This window comes from Balaenoptera acutorostrata, chromosome 8 (assembly GCF_949987535.1).
Source record: "Balaenoptera acutorostrata chromosome 8, mBalAcu1.1, whole genome shotgun sequence".
NCBI lineage: Eukaryota > Metazoa > Chordata > Mammalia > Artiodactyla > Balaenopteridae > Balaenoptera > Balaenoptera acutorostrata.
The window spans coordinates 3,918,985-3,936,446 of NC_080071.1; the positions used below are offsets into that span (position 1 = coordinate 3,918,985).

A 17,462-nucleotide genomic window follows, 5' to 3' on the forward strand; every position below is an offset into this window, starting at 1 on the left:
CTTTTAGTTAGAAAGACATATTTATTAAAACAACAACTGAGAGAAACTTGGGCAGAGTTATGGAGTGATATGACTTCAGTGATGTATACCTCCTTTATTATTTATTTTTTAAATTTATTTTTATTAAGGTATACTTGATTTACAATATTATGTTAGTTTCACGTGTACAACACAGTGATTAAATAGTTTAACAGATTATACTCCATTTAAAATTGTTATAAAATTTTGACTATATTCCCTGTGCTGTAAAAATATATCCTTGTAGGGCTTCCCTGGTGGCGCAGTGGTTGAGAATCTGCCTGCCAATGCAGGGGACACAGGTTCGAGCCCTGGTCTGGGAAGATCCCACATGCCGCGGAGCAACTGGGCCCATGAGCCACAACTACTGAGCCTGCGCGTCTGGAGCCTGTGCTCCCAACAAGAGAGGCCGCAATAGTGAGAGGCCCATGCACGGCGATGAAGAGTGGCCCCCGCTTGCTGCAACTAGAGAAAGCACTCGCACAGAAACGAAGACCCAACACAGCCAAAAATAAATAAATTAATTAATTAAAAAATATATATATATATCCTCGTAGCTGTTTTATTTTATACATAGGAGTTTGTACCTCTTAATCTCCTAATTCCACTTGCCCCTTCCCACTGCTAGTTTTTAATTTTTCAAAATTCAGTGGCTTCATTCTTCTCTACATTGGCATACATTTGAAGGGCTTCACCTGACAGGATTAAATTATCAATAATTCTCTCTTCCTTGCCATTTCACCTCTTTCCTTCTTCCAGGGGTTTTGATCTAAGCTTACTGCCAGAGAAGAAAGCAATCTCCTAAACTAAGCCATACAAATGTATGGCTTTATTTGGGATCTCTCAGTGAAACTTGTACTTTATTTGGGATCTCTCAGTGAAACTTTACAGTACTCTCTAAGTACTTTACAAGATATTTGAAGATGAAAACACCTAATAACAAAGGTGACATTAGGTCACTACAGATTAATAAAAATTTGTTCCTCTTCTTCATTCTGGGAAAAATCTAATCTTTAAAAAACTACCTGCATCTAAAATATTTTGAGTGTTCATGAATTGTTTGTTTTTTCTGTTATATTCATGTCATCTTCACCTGGATCCCATTCTTTTTTATTATGTCCTTCTCCTTTGCTCTTGTTAATTCCCTCATCCTCAGCTATTTTTTCTTCTAAGACTTTTTGCCCATCCCTAATTCTAGCATTACCTCCCTCATATCAAATTTCTTCCTTCATTTTTTTAATATTTAGAGTCTTATATCTACTCAGAGTTATAAAAAATAGAAAAATAAAGTACCTATAGAATTTATATTCAAATAATTTCCTAAATGTTACTCTAATTTGAAAGCTGTTTTTCATGTTATTTTTGTTGATGTTGTTGATTAGATAACAATACATTTAATCATGTATGTAGTCTAACTGATAACTTTTAAATATTACTTCACTGTCTTTAAAGAATTATACTTTCACTTAGTATTTAAGAAAAGAAACCTATCAGATTGCAATAATAACCTTATCTTTATAAGCAAATATTCTGTTTCAGTTCAATTAGGATATATGTATATATTAACTTATAAAAATATCATTCATTTACTATAAAAACTATTTAGAAAAGTACAATTAGAGAAAACATTGACAATGTCAAAGTGATTTTTATGTATGACTATAGAAGGTCTGAATAAATATATCTAATTCTTATTTACCAATGTTGTCACAAAGGAATATAATAATGTAATCTTAAATTAAGAAATGTATTTGATGAAAGTATATAAAATAAATAAATATGTATATATATATATATATATTTTTTTTTTCTAAATGAGTATTTTATGCACTGGTGAAATACTGAATCATTTGTGCTATGGGACCAACCTTTGTGTCTGTGAGATCCATCCATGTTGCTAAATTCAATATGATTTTCATCAGCCCAGTAGAGTCTATGGTTGACATAATCTATTGTTAGTGCCATAGGTCTAGAAATCTTGGTTTCTATGACAACACTCTGATTGGTTCCATCCATTCCAACACGTCCAATGTGAGGATACTCACAGCAGTCAATCCAATACAAATACCTAGAAAAGAAAATCAATAGCCACGTTGTTTACAGACACTCAGGGAGCAAAACATCTTACAGTATTTCTCTTATTTGCTCAGCTATTCCCAAATTAATTCTTGTATCTCTCTAAATTGCAGCTTGTAAGAAGCATACTTCAATGCAAACTTTTCTTATGCTTTTTTTTTAAACGTGTAGCACACTTTGAAATATCCGTATAATTTTAAACATATATTTCCTTTAGTATACAACTCATATGTATATAACATTTCTGCAAGCGTTAACAAATAATAGATGCACAAAACTAAAGAGGTAAACCTTCAAAATGCATCTATAATGTTAGAGGAATAAAACTATCTAAATATTTTTTTTTTCTTTTGTGTTTTACCTATGAAAAATTCAAAATGAATTACGGAGAAGTACATTATATTTTCTTGAATGTTCATTGTCCAGTGTGGTAGCCACTAGCCAATTGTGACTCTTTAAATTTAAGTTAATTAAAATCATATAAAATTAAGTGAATTCCAAAAGTGAAAAATAATTTCCTCCATTAAATACTATTAACAAAGTACTGCAGATTCTTAGAGGTGAATAGTAATGTTTTTGAGGTCATTAAGTAAATTATGAATTTCAAATGGTCTGAGCTCCATGTAATAGCATATATCTTTTGTTTGTATTCTGAACACTTTATTTGGCTAATCTTATCATCATCTTGGACCAAGATACCACAAAGAAGAGGAAGAGCATATTTCACGGAGTCCAACATCTGTTACATCACTCTCAATAAGTTCACTGAGAGTTTGAGGCCTGAAATCCTCTCCCTGACATTCAAATTCTTCATTATTAGACACAGACTTTTCCAATTTACTTCCCACTATTGAAATGTATGAACTGAGGTCTAGTGGGAGTATTTATAGTCCTACATGTTCACTTTTTTGCGTTTATCATATCATTTGCCTTGCTCCTGCCTCTTCAATTATACAGATATTGTGATTCAGACATAATTCATATTGTCCCCTCTGTTCTCCACAAATTCTTCTCTGGTTTGTGTCAGTTCATGTTTTTCAAGGTAGGTTACAAGATTATATATATTTGAGAAATGGTTTGTTAAGCAAAGTAAGCATCATCTTGTTAATTATAGGATTTTTCAGAGCTTTTAATATGCTATATGATATAATGACTCTCTAAGAAGGAGCTAAAATATCCTTTTTTTATCACATAGTTTTGGGTAACTACATTTATTTTCTTAGAGCAGTTCACAGGAAACACACTTTAGGAAACTGTGCTTTAGCCCCTTCCGGTCTACAGAATTTCTTTATCACATGTATAACTGAACAACACATATATCATGCACATAGGAATCCACAAAGCAGTAATGATGTAGGTTCTCAGGCTTCAGAATCAGAGAACCTAACTCGATAAATCAGTTGGTGGAACATCTCTGATAAACCCCAAAGCCGTGCTTAAGTGGATTGAGAAACATATCGTGAAACAATGATTCACTGAGGCTATAATATGTGTCAGACATTGCTTAGTACTGGGAACACAGAGATAAACAGATATGATTTTTGCCATCAAAGATCTCTCAGTGAATAAAATAGAGGTGAATGTAAAACAAATGAAAAAATTAAAGCATATTATGATAAAACTACTTTACCATGGAGGCACAAAAGAAGGAATGACAATTTTACCTAGATGGAAAAAAGCATGAAAAATCTTATTTTCATAACTACCTTATAAATTTCTTGATAACAGCGATCTTTTATCTCTTTCAGAATTTAGAATAAAGTATAACTTAATTAAAGATTTTAATGCTGCAACAGGTCTTGAAGACCACGTAGTTTCAGGCCTTCATTTCACTGACAAACTGAGACCATAAAATATTATGAGCTTTGTCCGAGTCTGTTACGATAGTGATAAAGCTGGAACAAGGGCTCAGGTCTCTAGATTTATAGACTAGCTTGTTTTAAATGTATTTTTTTATATTTAAGATAAAATTCATGTTCCATGAATGATGTTGTCTAGCTTTTTTTTTTTTTCTTTTTCTAAGCAACACTATGTAGAGTCTTAAAAGCAAAAAAGGCCTAAAAACAGGTTACTTGGGTTCATATTCCAGGTCCACCCATGTGAACTTGGCACTTTAGTTAGCCTCCCCTGAGCCTGGATTTACTCATATGTTCAAAAGTGATAATAGTAGTTTCTCCTCACGGAGTCACTGTAAGGAATAAAAGAGAGAACACAGGGAACAAACTTGGAACATTTACGAACATGTAGTTAAGTATTCAGCAAATATTAACTATTATTATTTTACTTGCACTAGCTACACAATATATGCATTCATATTGGTTTAGTGATAACTGTCTAATAAATTACTTATTGCATCTGGATTGTATGTATGTTATTACATGATTTGCCTGGATTTTATCATGTGTGTTATTACCTGATTTGCCTATTTAAGTACCCATCAATTAGAAGAATATTATAAAAATGTTTTACTGTATTGAAGGAAAGCACAGTTTAACTGTATTCAGTATAAAGGAGCCTTCATAAGCACAGAATTTACTGTGCATCTCTCCTTATGGGTAGTTAACTTGCGATGACTAAATTTCATTTCCTTTTCCATACTTAAGCCTCATTACTATACATTTAAGTTTCTCAAAAAGCCTATACAAGACATTCTGGTCATTTTAACATCTAAAATGCAACCTGCCAAATATTATCCAAGTACAAAATTTGTTGTAAATAATTAATGCTGAAAAATGAAAAGTTCAGTGAAAATGTCAAAAGGAGAGTCTTAAATTTCACCCATATGATATGTAGTATTTACCTAAGATCACATACGAAAAATCTCAGCTCCAAATAATAGCTATTCTGTAAGTTATAACCAAGAGTAAACATATAAAAGAATGTCTTCTTGTAACCATAACAACAGGCTTTTGTGATTCCTAAGGATGTCTTTTATAGTTGAATCTGATACATTATATTTCTTTAAAACAAATTAAAATAGAAGTCTGCTATCAGTTTTCACTTTTTTTTTTCTGAATTCAGGGAACATATTTAGAGAAATTTCTTCCAGTTGGAATTATTTCTGATTTTGAATTATAAAATTAATTTTTAATGTTCATTCCCTGTGTGTTTTTGCCTAAATATGTGATCATAGGCTTAAAAATTGGTAGGAAAAAGGTGGGGATTTTTAATGTGATGGCTTAGCTTAATGAAATATTTCTGTTTTTCCCCACAGCAATAAAAAACTGAGTTTTCTTTCCTTATACGATTTTCATTCCCTCACAACAAAGGTTCCCTTTGTTATGACTCTTCTCTTTGAAACATGAAGGTTGTTTACATACCAATAAATTGGTTTTTGCATAGATGCAGGTGCAATGCCCCTGCAAACTACAGTCCTATGGTTTGTGTATATCCAGTAGCCTATTTATTATTACCTTCAACAGTAAATTTAACAGTTTCTATGTTAGGCACAAACAGTAATTAAGCCATGGCCTTTCTGTTAAATGAATTCACTTTCTAGATGGAGAGAGAAACATTTACACCAATAATGGTCACGTAACGTTACATGTTCAATATGTGGTGGCTAGTGAGGCGTAATTGGGGAACTTTCACAGAGAAAGTGATATTTTTTGCTGTTGTTGAAAAAATAAGAAGTTATTCTAACTGGAGGAAAAGCACAGGGGCATTGTAGAAAGTAAGAATAGCATCAGCCAAGATATAGAAGCACAAAATGTGTCTTTTCCAAATGTATTTGCACTTCCAATATCCATATTAACAATAGTGGATAGAGATTCTGAGTATATAAAGTGTCCTTCAACATACTCTCATTAAAGGTATTTCAAAGTCAAAATAGAACCCAGTATTATTTTCTTGTGATATTGCTAATAGACTATTAGAAAAGGAAAATAAATAAAAAAATGTTTTAAAAATAAGGCATGCATATAGCTGATTCACTTTGTTATACAGCAGAAACTAACACAACACTGTAAAGCAATTATACTCCAATAAAGATGTTGGAAAAAAAAAAACCCATGCTTATAATGATTAGGCAGTTTTCTTTATTTCCCAAGAAACTCATATTATCTGTAGTAACTTAAAATTTTATAAAAAGGTAAATTGTTAAAATGGAAAAAAAACTATTTTTTTTCTTATGCCGTGTTTGGATGGCTCTTGGAAAACCTGCTCACAACCCAAGATAACTTTGTTACTGGAAACGCTAATGTGATGTATGTAATAGGGAAAAGAGCTGACCAAAATTTGGAAACTGGATTAAATCCCCAGTTAAAAATCGTATTACAGTACCTAAATGATCCTGAGAAAGTTACTTAGCCACTTTGAGGCTGAATGTTCTTACTTGTACTAAAAGTATAATAATAAAAATACTCGTATCTTTTTTAGAGACTCTGAGTAAACAGTACAAGCATCTAAAGTGATAAAACACAGAGATAGTTTTCTAATTCACAAAATGCTATAGAAGTGATACTGATCATCATTATCATTATTATTATTATATGGGACCCCCAATCCCAGTAGGTCCTTCCCCTTTCTTATATCTGCCCCTTTTCCTCTGTTCCTCATATTCCGAGGAAATCATTTTTCTATTTACCTGTTTGCCCAAGCCATAAGCCTCATAAGGTTTGTTTTGTTGTTGTTGTGTTGTATTACATTCTGACTTATTCCTAGCTCTTTTTTACACTGTAAAGTGAACCGGTATCAAAGTTCTGCAATTTTATATACTTAATTTGCTCCCTTCGTATGACTAATTTTCAGTTCCTTGGATATGCCTTGCTCTCCTATGTGTCTGCTTTCCCATAAAGCTTCTTCTTTTTGCCTGAAATGACTTCTGCTCTGAAATGTACCACCTAACCTGGCTAATTCTTACTTCACCAGTCTTGTCCAGGAAGATTTCACTGACCCCATTTGAGATAGAAACATTTTCTGTTTTCTCCACTTCATGAGTTATTGTATTATATGATAATTATTTGCTTATCTGCCTACTCACTGGACTGTGAAATACTTGGAGACAAGGGTTGTGCCTTTTATTTTTATATTATACCTAGAACAGTGCCAGATATACACTAGATGCTAGAGAAATATGAGTTGAATAAATGAATAAGCAGATGAATTTATTTTCTGTTAAACAGTCATATCATACATTTACTTTAATGTCTATCATCATGGTTTTTTGTTATGCTGAAGTTACATCTTAAAGATAAAATTATGCTCAGCACAGTTTTAACATTATATTTTCTATTCTACTTTAAAATGCATCTATATCTATGTCTCTTCTGTATAAATGACAACTTTTATAAATCTTAAATGTAAATGATATTACCCAAAATTTATGATTAAATAAATTTTAATTTATTTACATTGATTTAGTACATTGATTCCCAATCAATAACAGAATGATTGGGATCACTGGATTTCAGCTGAACTTAAATGTAATAGCCAGGAAAATGATCTGTCTACTTGTATCTTCTTTACCATTCTTACTAACCAGCATATCTAAATTGGTGCTGTGACAACTGGCATACTACCATTATAAGAAAGGACCCCCAAGCTACCTTCTAAATGTTTAGTCGCTTTACTGCATTAGATAGTCCAATGATCTTTATCTTCCCTTAAATAATCCTTACCCTATTCCTCACGACAGAATATTGCGACAGAAATCACCTTCTCAAGGAAAGAGAGGTCAGTAGTATTGGCATATTCAAAACATATGCAAATCTCAATGGCAATCTGACGTAGAAAGGCTCAATTGCATTTTTATTAAATAATCTTACAATTTGAGCTGCCATTTTTGAAGCAAGATTGCACAATATTTTAGACAGCTATGGCATTTTCACCCTGAAGCTCATCTCATAAAAGCTAAAATCCAAGTCGCCCTATTGTCTCACTCTGGGGAACTAGGAAAACAGTATGAACAAAAAGGTGTCATTAAATTTTATCTGTTGGAATCTGTTTATCTGCTATGTGGCTTTAATTGTTTCATAAAAAGATCTAAATTGTATGTTTCTTGGGTTATAATCTGCCATTCCATATCATAACCCAAATATTATTTAAAAATGAAATCAAAGGAGTCTCCCATAATATCTACAATAATTTAGTACTTCATTGTTTTAATTGACACTTTTGGTGGCTGGGTTTATGTTGATGATAACTTAAGACTGCTGTCAGTTTATGGGATAATAACTATAACCTGGGAGAAATAAAACTTAAAGCTAGATTCAGCTGTGTTCACTATGCTAGCATACAGTTTTTGCTTTATAACTAGGAAATTCCATAATACTGGTATTATTAACAGATAATGTTTCTTTCATTTGGAAAATGAAGCATCCTGAAAATTACTGGATGAGAAGCTAAGATAGCCATACTGATTTTGAAGAAAAGGACAATGGACACACTAAAATAAATATCTTCTGATAAAATACCAAAGGACTCAAACATTCACATTCTTATGAATGAATAATGACGATAGCCAAATTTAGTATATCTGGCCATTATTTCTTGAAACATCTATAGAGACAGACGCTCTTGTAACTCTGTTTCAGTTAAAATAGAATTGACACTCTTCTGTTGCTATGGTAAAGAAAATATTTTAAAAGGTAACAAAATAGTTACATAATTATATTGCAAAAATTTTAAACTTGCACCATTACCTTGGAAACAGAGTAGTATTTACAGTACAAGTCTTCTACTATTAGGTTCTGCTTTTACCCAAATTAATATTTAAAATCAAGCTCTATGCATACTATGATATGGTCACTTTGTCAATTATAAACATGAGACCAAAAATCAGAGATACAATATATTAACAAGAAGCAAAATCTAATTATTGCATATGGTATGATAAAACAGTGATTTGGTAAAACACTTTATGGGAAATTAATTTAGACAGCAGAAAATTTAGAGCACTAGAGTTAGCATAATACTTGTTACTGTAAATGTGTCCTATTTTTAAAAAGCAAATTTAACAAACATGTTCAATAGGTTGAACTTCTACAGAGATCACTTTGGAGTATGTAATCACTCAAATTGTAGTGTAAAAAAAAAAAAAGAAAGACATGCCTTCTCTACCTACCAAAACAACATAATTGAAAGTGAATGCTAATGGTCATAATCTATAGAACTTTAGCAAACAGCTTTTGACACCTAAATGTGTGTTCATCCCTCATCTGAGATATCCAGCCAGATGCCCTTGATCCTTATGATGACTTGTTCTTCATTCTCACAGACAAATGCAAAGGAAACCCAACTCTCATATGAATCTTTCCCTATATTCCCCCTATGCTTTTCCCTCTGAATGCATAGATAATGCACCCTGTTATTTATTATTCATGGATGCCACTTAAGTCTCCTGCTCTAAAGTGGTTCAGGAATTACATCATCTCTATTCATGACTACTACAAATACTACAAAACAGGATCCAAGAGTTTGTGCTTCGCCTGTCTTTCCTCCAAGATTTAAACACATTAGAATTTGGATAAATCTGTATGTTTTATTCATTTCAACAATACACTTATTGATTAGTTAGAAAAAGAGTTGTGTTTAAAACCTTAAAAAATTACTTGCTCTAAAATCCCATCACTTTAATTTTTTTTTAAAAAAAATTTGTGATAGTCACATTTCTTTTTTTTTTTTTAAGTTTTTTTGATGTGGACAATTTTTAAAGTATTTATTGAATTTGTTACAATACTGCTTCTGTTTTATGTTATGGTTTTTTGGTCACGAGACATGTGGGAATCTCAGCTCCCTAACCAGGGATCGAACCTGCACCCCCTGCATTGGAAGGTGAAGTCTTAACCACTGGACCACCAGGGAAATCCCTGTTATAGTCACATTTCTCTTTTTGATTTCTCAATAAAAATTTCTACACATTTACACTTTTCATGGGTTCCCATGTTAAAATCTATAGACCAGGATTTACCATACTGGACATAATCCACAGTCTTAATCTTTAAGATTTTCAATGTTTGTTACAAACCCAGCACGAGGATCTAAAGACAGGTCCCTGGGAAACTTCAGCCTTTTGCTAACAAGTATAGTAGGGTATAAGCCATTGAGTTTGGATACTTCAATGATCCTTTTTTCTGTGTCAGACCAATAGAGGTTTTTTCCAATCCAATCGACAGCAAGTGCACTGGGGACAGCTGTGTTATGCACTACCTAACAAAATAAGAATTTAAAAAGTTAACAGTGTAAACGCCTAGAATAAGAACTAAGCAATTGCTTCTTGATTTTTTTCAGAGATGCAGAATTGTATTTAAACATTTGAAATGGAATTTAGATAAGCACAAAACATAGAACAATTTACCTAATAAAATTACTTACTTATTTATGAGAAATTACCCAATATGTAATCAAGACCCCTAGAAATTCCATAAAGGTTTAAGAAAGAAACACCAAAATAAAAGGCTCTTGGATGGTTACACAGTTGTTTATCACATTTTCATTATAGTTTCCTTCTCCTCTCAAAATTTTGGGCAAAAATTCTATCACAGGCAGAGACACACAAGCACAAAATAATTATTGATATTATTTATTAATAACAGGTTCTTGGGGAGATACCAATAGCATTCACCACTCCCCCAACTGTTCTTGCCCTATTTAAATTATCTACTACAAAGAGAGGAAAAAAATACAGGCAAGAACATACATTAAGTATTTCACCCAACCAAAGGGAAGTAAAAATATACTCATTCAACTGCTGTGCTCAATTGTAACCTATGTCAATATCAAATATAATAAGGATATAGGCTTTGTATGCACAAATATGCTTCATATAAAATAACCAATAGCAGTTATTCTGAACTCCCTGTACCCAACCTACTGATTGTTTTGGCATTTTATATATATATACATTACAAGGTTTCATTAATATTTTCAAAATTGATTGCTTCCACCAAAGCTTTCTATACAATATTATAGATGGCTACAAAAAAAGTTAAAGTAATTGAGTTCTATCTACTTGAATTTGAACTTCTTTATAATACATTTTACTATATATATACAGTGCAAATAATTTTATTTTAAAACTCAAGTTAGCATAGAAATTGTGCCAAGTAGTTCATATCTATAATGTGACACGTGTTTAATTACGATGCTGCCTACTCAGAACATTCATGATTTTACACAAATGCATTCAACTAATTCCATCTATATAGCAAGTTAATTTTAATAGTGCTATAAGTTCAATCTATAGTCTAATAATTATTTTTTTCAACTACAAATTCTCAGGCTCAACATTTTCTTTTATATAAATCAACACAATCGAATCTCAGGCACTAATCATTCAAGCCTTAAGCATCCATCACATTTTCTAGGGTTGTGAATAAGGTTTCAAATTTTATTTATTCAATTTGATTTTTACCTTATTGCAAGTAATAGTGTTATAATGAAACATAAGGATAAAAACCTCCAATTTCATATTTAAAGTATATATTAACCTACACTGTACAAACATGAAATTCAAACCAACCTAATACATTCTATGAGTTGCATCATTACCATCAAATAACATTTTCTATTCAATCCAACCACACAAATAAAATATTGAATAATCCCATCATTGTAATATCTAGTTACCTTAATATCACTTCCATTTAAACACATTCTGTTTATGCGACTGCCATTGGGTCGACTAGAATCAATCCAATAGATAAATTCTTCTCTGTAATCAAAGTCTATACCGATAACATTGTTTAATCCCTAAAAATAAAAAAGAGTATGTTGGAATAATAGTTAATAGAAATTGTTTTAAAATGATTAAGAAATTCATAAGAATCAGTATTTCCCTTTAAATCTAAGTAGTTACAGTTTTACAATAAATAGCATTTGTGAGAATACCAATTCTTTATAAAAGCATTATATATTTACATTTTTTCTATACCATACACTTAAGATGTTACATAATTTATTGTATTTGAAAATATTTTCCAAGTAGGAAAAATTTTGGAATGTTTATAGCTAATGGTTTAAGTAAATAGCCAGTAACATGGAAAAAATTGCTTTTAGAGAGATAAAGGAAAAGAGTCTCACTTTAAGTTAATATTAAATATAAATTTGATGCCATTATGAGCACACATCTAAATTGGAAAGGTAGACGACCCCCAATAATTTAAGATGAGCTCTTGATAGATATCTGATGAAAGTCAGAAAAGAAGGTTTAAAAATTTTACTTTTCCCAAAAGCCTTTGTCTCAACAACATAACAACATTCTCTTTTTTTCTCATGCTTCAAGTAGCCCATTAGGCAATACAGTGCCATATTAGAATTTAAAAGTTAAAACCTTAGGTGAGTATTTGACCAAAGAGAAACTGGGTAGTCAACATCTTTTTATTCCACATGGTAGAAATGTGAGGAAATCCCTCCCTTCAGACTCACAATTAATGCACTTTTTAGCAGGTAACAAAATTGAACATGAATTCAACTGATGGGTTTCTGGATACTATAGCTCTTTAGTATGGCAGTTCCACTGTTTCAGTGATTTGATTTGAGGATTGTACATCAGGATCTGAGAATTTTCTTAGCTGTTGAGTTTTCCAAATGAGTGCTTAGAGATTGGTTTAATTTTGACCTATTGTTACTGCTCATAGATTCACTACCCCAATGGACTAACAAAACTTGGATCAAGATTTCAATTGTGTTAACTTGCTTTAAGAGTTGAATATTTTATTAATATATAAACTCGTGCTAAAAAATAATTGACACCATAGACACTTGGCAAAGCCCCAGAGATCTTTGTCATATCTCTGTATCTGTTGTAAGTTTTTTATATCAATATTCACCCTAAAGTTGTCGTTGTCTCAAATTGTTTTAGGGGTTGCTTAAGAGTACTTATAGTCCTATAAGTAAGGATTAGCATCTTCAAGGAGATAGTTTTGTTTGTTTGTTTGTTTTGTGGTTTGCTTCCGTTTGGTTTGGGGAAGGACGGTTGTTCCCAATTCTGAGTTCCATTTCCACATCTATACTCAGAATTCAAAATTTTATAATAACATTGAGTCAGAGATACATAATTTTTTTTTTTTATAAAACTCAGGCCAAAGCTAAATTAGTGCTGTTCAGATTTTATTTCCTTCCAATGATCTCCAAGACTAAGGATGACCTATGTATCAGTATTTGCAATAACTCAGAGAAGGTTCTTGCAAATACTGATTTTTTCTTCTCTTAGCCAGGCTAAATTCTAGCAGTGATGGTGCTAAAACCATAGGTTCAAATCTTATGCTTTTATTTGGCTTAAAAGGAGCAATCTCCTTGTCTTCAGCTCTAGATTATAAAGTTAACCTGCAATCACTTAACCCCACTATGCCCAGATGAATAAATGCAAGTATACGTCTTACTGACAGCATCACTAATCAAGAATAATGATTATAAATGCTAAAAAAATGCAACTAATATTCAGTCTCAGATTCAAAAGATTCATTAATTATTCATTCACACCCTAATAACTGGAGAACTACTTAACTAAATACATGTAAGCATTCATATCTAAGAAGTCATCTATGCACAATCGAGGTTCTAAAATATAAATTGAATGGATTCCAAGTTCTGTAGAGGGTTTAATAAATTCATTTCAATAGTAGTCGACAATATTCTTTCTGTTCAAATGCTTTTTTCACTGGAAGAATAAGGTAAATGGGTTAGGGTTCTGTGATGGCCTGGCAATTCAGATGGGTATATTAGAGCTCTATAGGGAAAAGATGGGAGAGAAACTTGTCTCTGAGCTTAGCAAAGATTTACCCACAATACCCAGTCATGGCAGAATTATCCTATTCCTTTCTTTACAATAATCAATTTAGATAATGAAAATCCAATTCCAAATTTAGCAAGTCAACTACAATAAATTAAAGCCGTGAATGCAGAGAAATTGAAGCTCTGAATTCTGACATATCTTTCCAGCCAAACTGGTCATTTTTCTACAGCTTTACCCTTAATCCCTTCAGAAAAGAGTGTAAAGCTCTCTCTACAGAATCATATGCAAGGAACATTAAAACAGCCAAGGGCATGGTCAAAATTATGTCTAAAAACTAGAGTCATCCCAGTGGTTTCAGAGCTGAAAATTGGTTTCATCAAAATCCTATTTGCTTCTTTTATTTCTGTGGCTGAAGATTTGCACCCTTTGGTTCAAGATGATTAATTTAGGAAATTGTGTTTTGTTTCTCTATACAATTTTACTGGAATGAAAGTCACTGCTAGAATTGAATTGGATGAAATATTGGAAAGCTACTTGATTTTCATTTCTAAAATCCATGTTATTAAAGTACATTTTCTAAACGTGTTGTACGAATTTAAGTTATAGCTGTCTTAGCTACAACTATGTTTTAGAATATATAGGGTAAAAACATTCTACCAGTTGTTATAATTTTATGCTATAAAGCTTCATGAGATTGTTACTAAATACGATAAAGAGAATAAAATTTAAGATATTAGGATAAATTGTTCTTCCTAGTTATTTACACACAGAATTCCCAAATAATTAAGGCACGGATGTTGTCTTTTCATTTATTTTTGACTGAGAGAAAATGTGGAGAAACAATTACTGCTATTTTCTACTTCACTCTGCATATGTAGACAAAATCTTTGAGGAAGAAATTGGTTTTTACCACCTTGAACTCCTTGAAAATTTCTGTAATGCCATGATGAAATTGTGGTTAAAAATAAGTTTCCTACCAAAAATGACATATTTCAAGCAGCCCATAAGCAAAACTTTAAGGCTTGTCTTTAGTTTGTTGGGTCTTTACATCCTTACTCAGTGGTCACCACTAACAAATGCTCTCCAAAGACACAGGTGTTCAGGGTCCTCGTGCATTTCCTTATCTTCCTCACTCCCTCCTTATTTCCATAAACTGCACTAAGAAACTGAAATTCATCCCCACTTATGTACTAGTGATTGGTAATAGTCTAAAGTTATATCACCAGGAAAAAAACACTATAGGAATGTGAGCATTAAAATGGTTTGGTTGTATGAAATAAACTTACATAATGCGTGGAGATAAAAATCATTTTGGTCCCTTAAGAACAATCCCTGATAATATATTAGCCATGAAAGACAAAAAAAAAAAAAAAAAGGATAGCAGTAGAAATGTCTTGAGCCACAGGGTTGGAAAATAAAGCAAGGAGCTACCACTGAACCTCTGTTATAGTTCTTTCATGAAGATCATAAATATTGTTGCTATATTAGTTAAATTTGTGGTTCAGCTGAGCTTATAGAGTATTCTAAAAAGAAAACTTTCTCACTTTGAGATAGCACAGTCTAAAAGGAAGAAATGCTAAAAACAAAAGAAAGCAAAACAAAAACAAAAAACTTTTTTAAAGAGAAAATAAACATGTCCCTTTTCCAGAGACTATACAAGAAAATCAATAGCTTGCACACCTAACTTGGAAGGTTTAGAAAGGGTATGGAGACATATACTTAAGAGAAAGAGATAATTTTCAATATTTTGTAAGTTTGATATAAGCTTAAAGTTATACTGCACTGGAAAAAAATAAATTAATGCAGAAAACCATTTGGGAAACAAACACTTTTCCATTTTAAAGCAGTTATGCAAATTTAAACTATCTCCCTATGGGTATTACTCATCTCTTAAAGATATAGTCATCTAATTCTTGTATTTTAAATAGACTTCTGTTTAGATTTTACAAACAACATGAAAATATTTTGTATTTTACCCAATCTCTTAAGGTGCATAATTAGAGAAAGAGGCAGTATGATACAGTGGATATTGGTGGCACACTCCAAACTCAAGAGCAAGAATCTAAACCTCACAGACATTCCTGAATAAGACAAGTATGCATGTGGTAAGCACACGGAAAGTTTGAGGATGCTGGTGAATTGAGAGCATGGGCATAAATCACAGTGGCAGCTGCTACCCAGCTTGGATTGTGTCCATTCAGGGATGTGAACCCAGCAATGCTACACCTTCCTATTTTTTCATGAGTAGCCAGAAATCTGGATTTTCATGTGAAATTTTCATTTTCAATTTGTGACTTAGAGAGAAGCTGCAAAATCCAATTCTGTGGGGAACAGTAAACATCACACTTGCTAATGAATATCTGTGCTTAAAGTAAGACTAAATTCTTAAGCAATATGAATGAAACTCTAACTATAGCAATGGAGGTACCCAGGAGTAAGTGGAAAAATATCTTTAGTTAAGTATTCTTTATGTTGCTGAAAAATCAACACATGAATGGACTTCTTCATCTAATGCCTAGTGCTGGCATAAACATACTACAAGAACAAGAAATAGCTTTATTTTTGGCACACTTGTTCTAGAGAGTGCTATCACATATTCAGGTCACTATTGCACAGTTTGGGGCAAAGAGAAATTTGCAGCAGGACAGATACAAGCCACATCTTTCCAAAGAAGCTACTTCTCCTGATGATCAAAGATATGCTAAAACTAACTGTGATTTCTCTAGTCAATGTAATAATCAGTCTAGTTTTAATGATTTGATTTTATGCTACTTTCACTGCAGACTGGGAGGGAAAAAAAAAGTTGAGGGAAGCAATTCACATTTCCATCCTGTCATAAAGGGAAATCATTCCTTTCATCTCAGATAGTATATATGAGTAAACTCTGACAACAGAACTTAAGCGTCAAAATGGATCAGTAGCCCAGATTCTCTTGAAGTAGGTGGGTTGAGGGATGAAAAGGATAAGGCTGAATATACGCACCTCATAACCTTTTACCCATGACTGGATTATAATCGTACTTTTGCTCCCTAGCTAATTCCAAATTTTAAAGGCTAGGGATCATCAATCCCATATTATTCCTTAGTTCTAAGAACAGAAACTTGAGGTTCTGGAAAAGATGTTTATTTTTAAATCCCAAGGGTTGTGGGTCTGGGGGGACAATCTGGGTAATGCACAACTACCTTAAAAGAGATTTTATACCTTCCCTAGACTAGCTGTTCTTAACAGAGTTTTTTCCTTGCATTAGCTATGGTTTGCATCGTCTGCTTTCTTGGATATGGTGTGATGTCACAAATTGGAGGCATCACCCGGACAATTCAAACAGAACAAAGTTTATGGCAATCTTATATGCATACATGCATGGATCCATGAATACATGCTTCAGAAGTTCTAATTATGAGGTATTGCTACAGCTCTAATGCATATCTAGAGTGACCGTATTAAATACTATGAAATCATCATGGAAATGTCATACCTGTTTTAAAAGTGTGTAGTTGGAGCCATCAGTGCTAATTTTCCTTATCTCATGATGATCAGCAAGAATTAGAAAAGGTTCTTCATCTAAATACCAAGACAAGAAACATATTAGACTTTAGTATTTATGGTTTTCAACTCTGCTTAGTCTCAGTTTAGTTACTACAGCAATGCAAGTTCAAATGCAGTGCCCTCTGGTAGATTAATGGTTAAAAAATTC

At 32.4% G+C, this 17,462-nt stretch overlaps 1 protein-coding gene across 1 annotated transcript in view; it reads right to left on the reverse strand.

The window, feature by feature from the left end:
* LRP1B (LDL receptor related protein 1B) overlaps nucleotides 1–17,462 on the reverse strand; it is a gene marked incomplete at its 5' end in the record, with an annotated part of 1,526,008 nt that overhangs the window by 225,950 nt on the left and 1,282,596 nt on the right. The window contains 4 exon segments of the mRNA XM_057550915.1: nucleotides 1,887–2,086; nucleotides 10,061–10,242; nucleotides 11,662–11,784; nucleotides 17,244–17,329. Coding sequence (XP_057406898.1) covers nucleotides 1,887–2,086; nucleotides 10,061–10,242; nucleotides 11,662–11,784; nucleotides 17,244–17,329 — 591 coding nt within the window.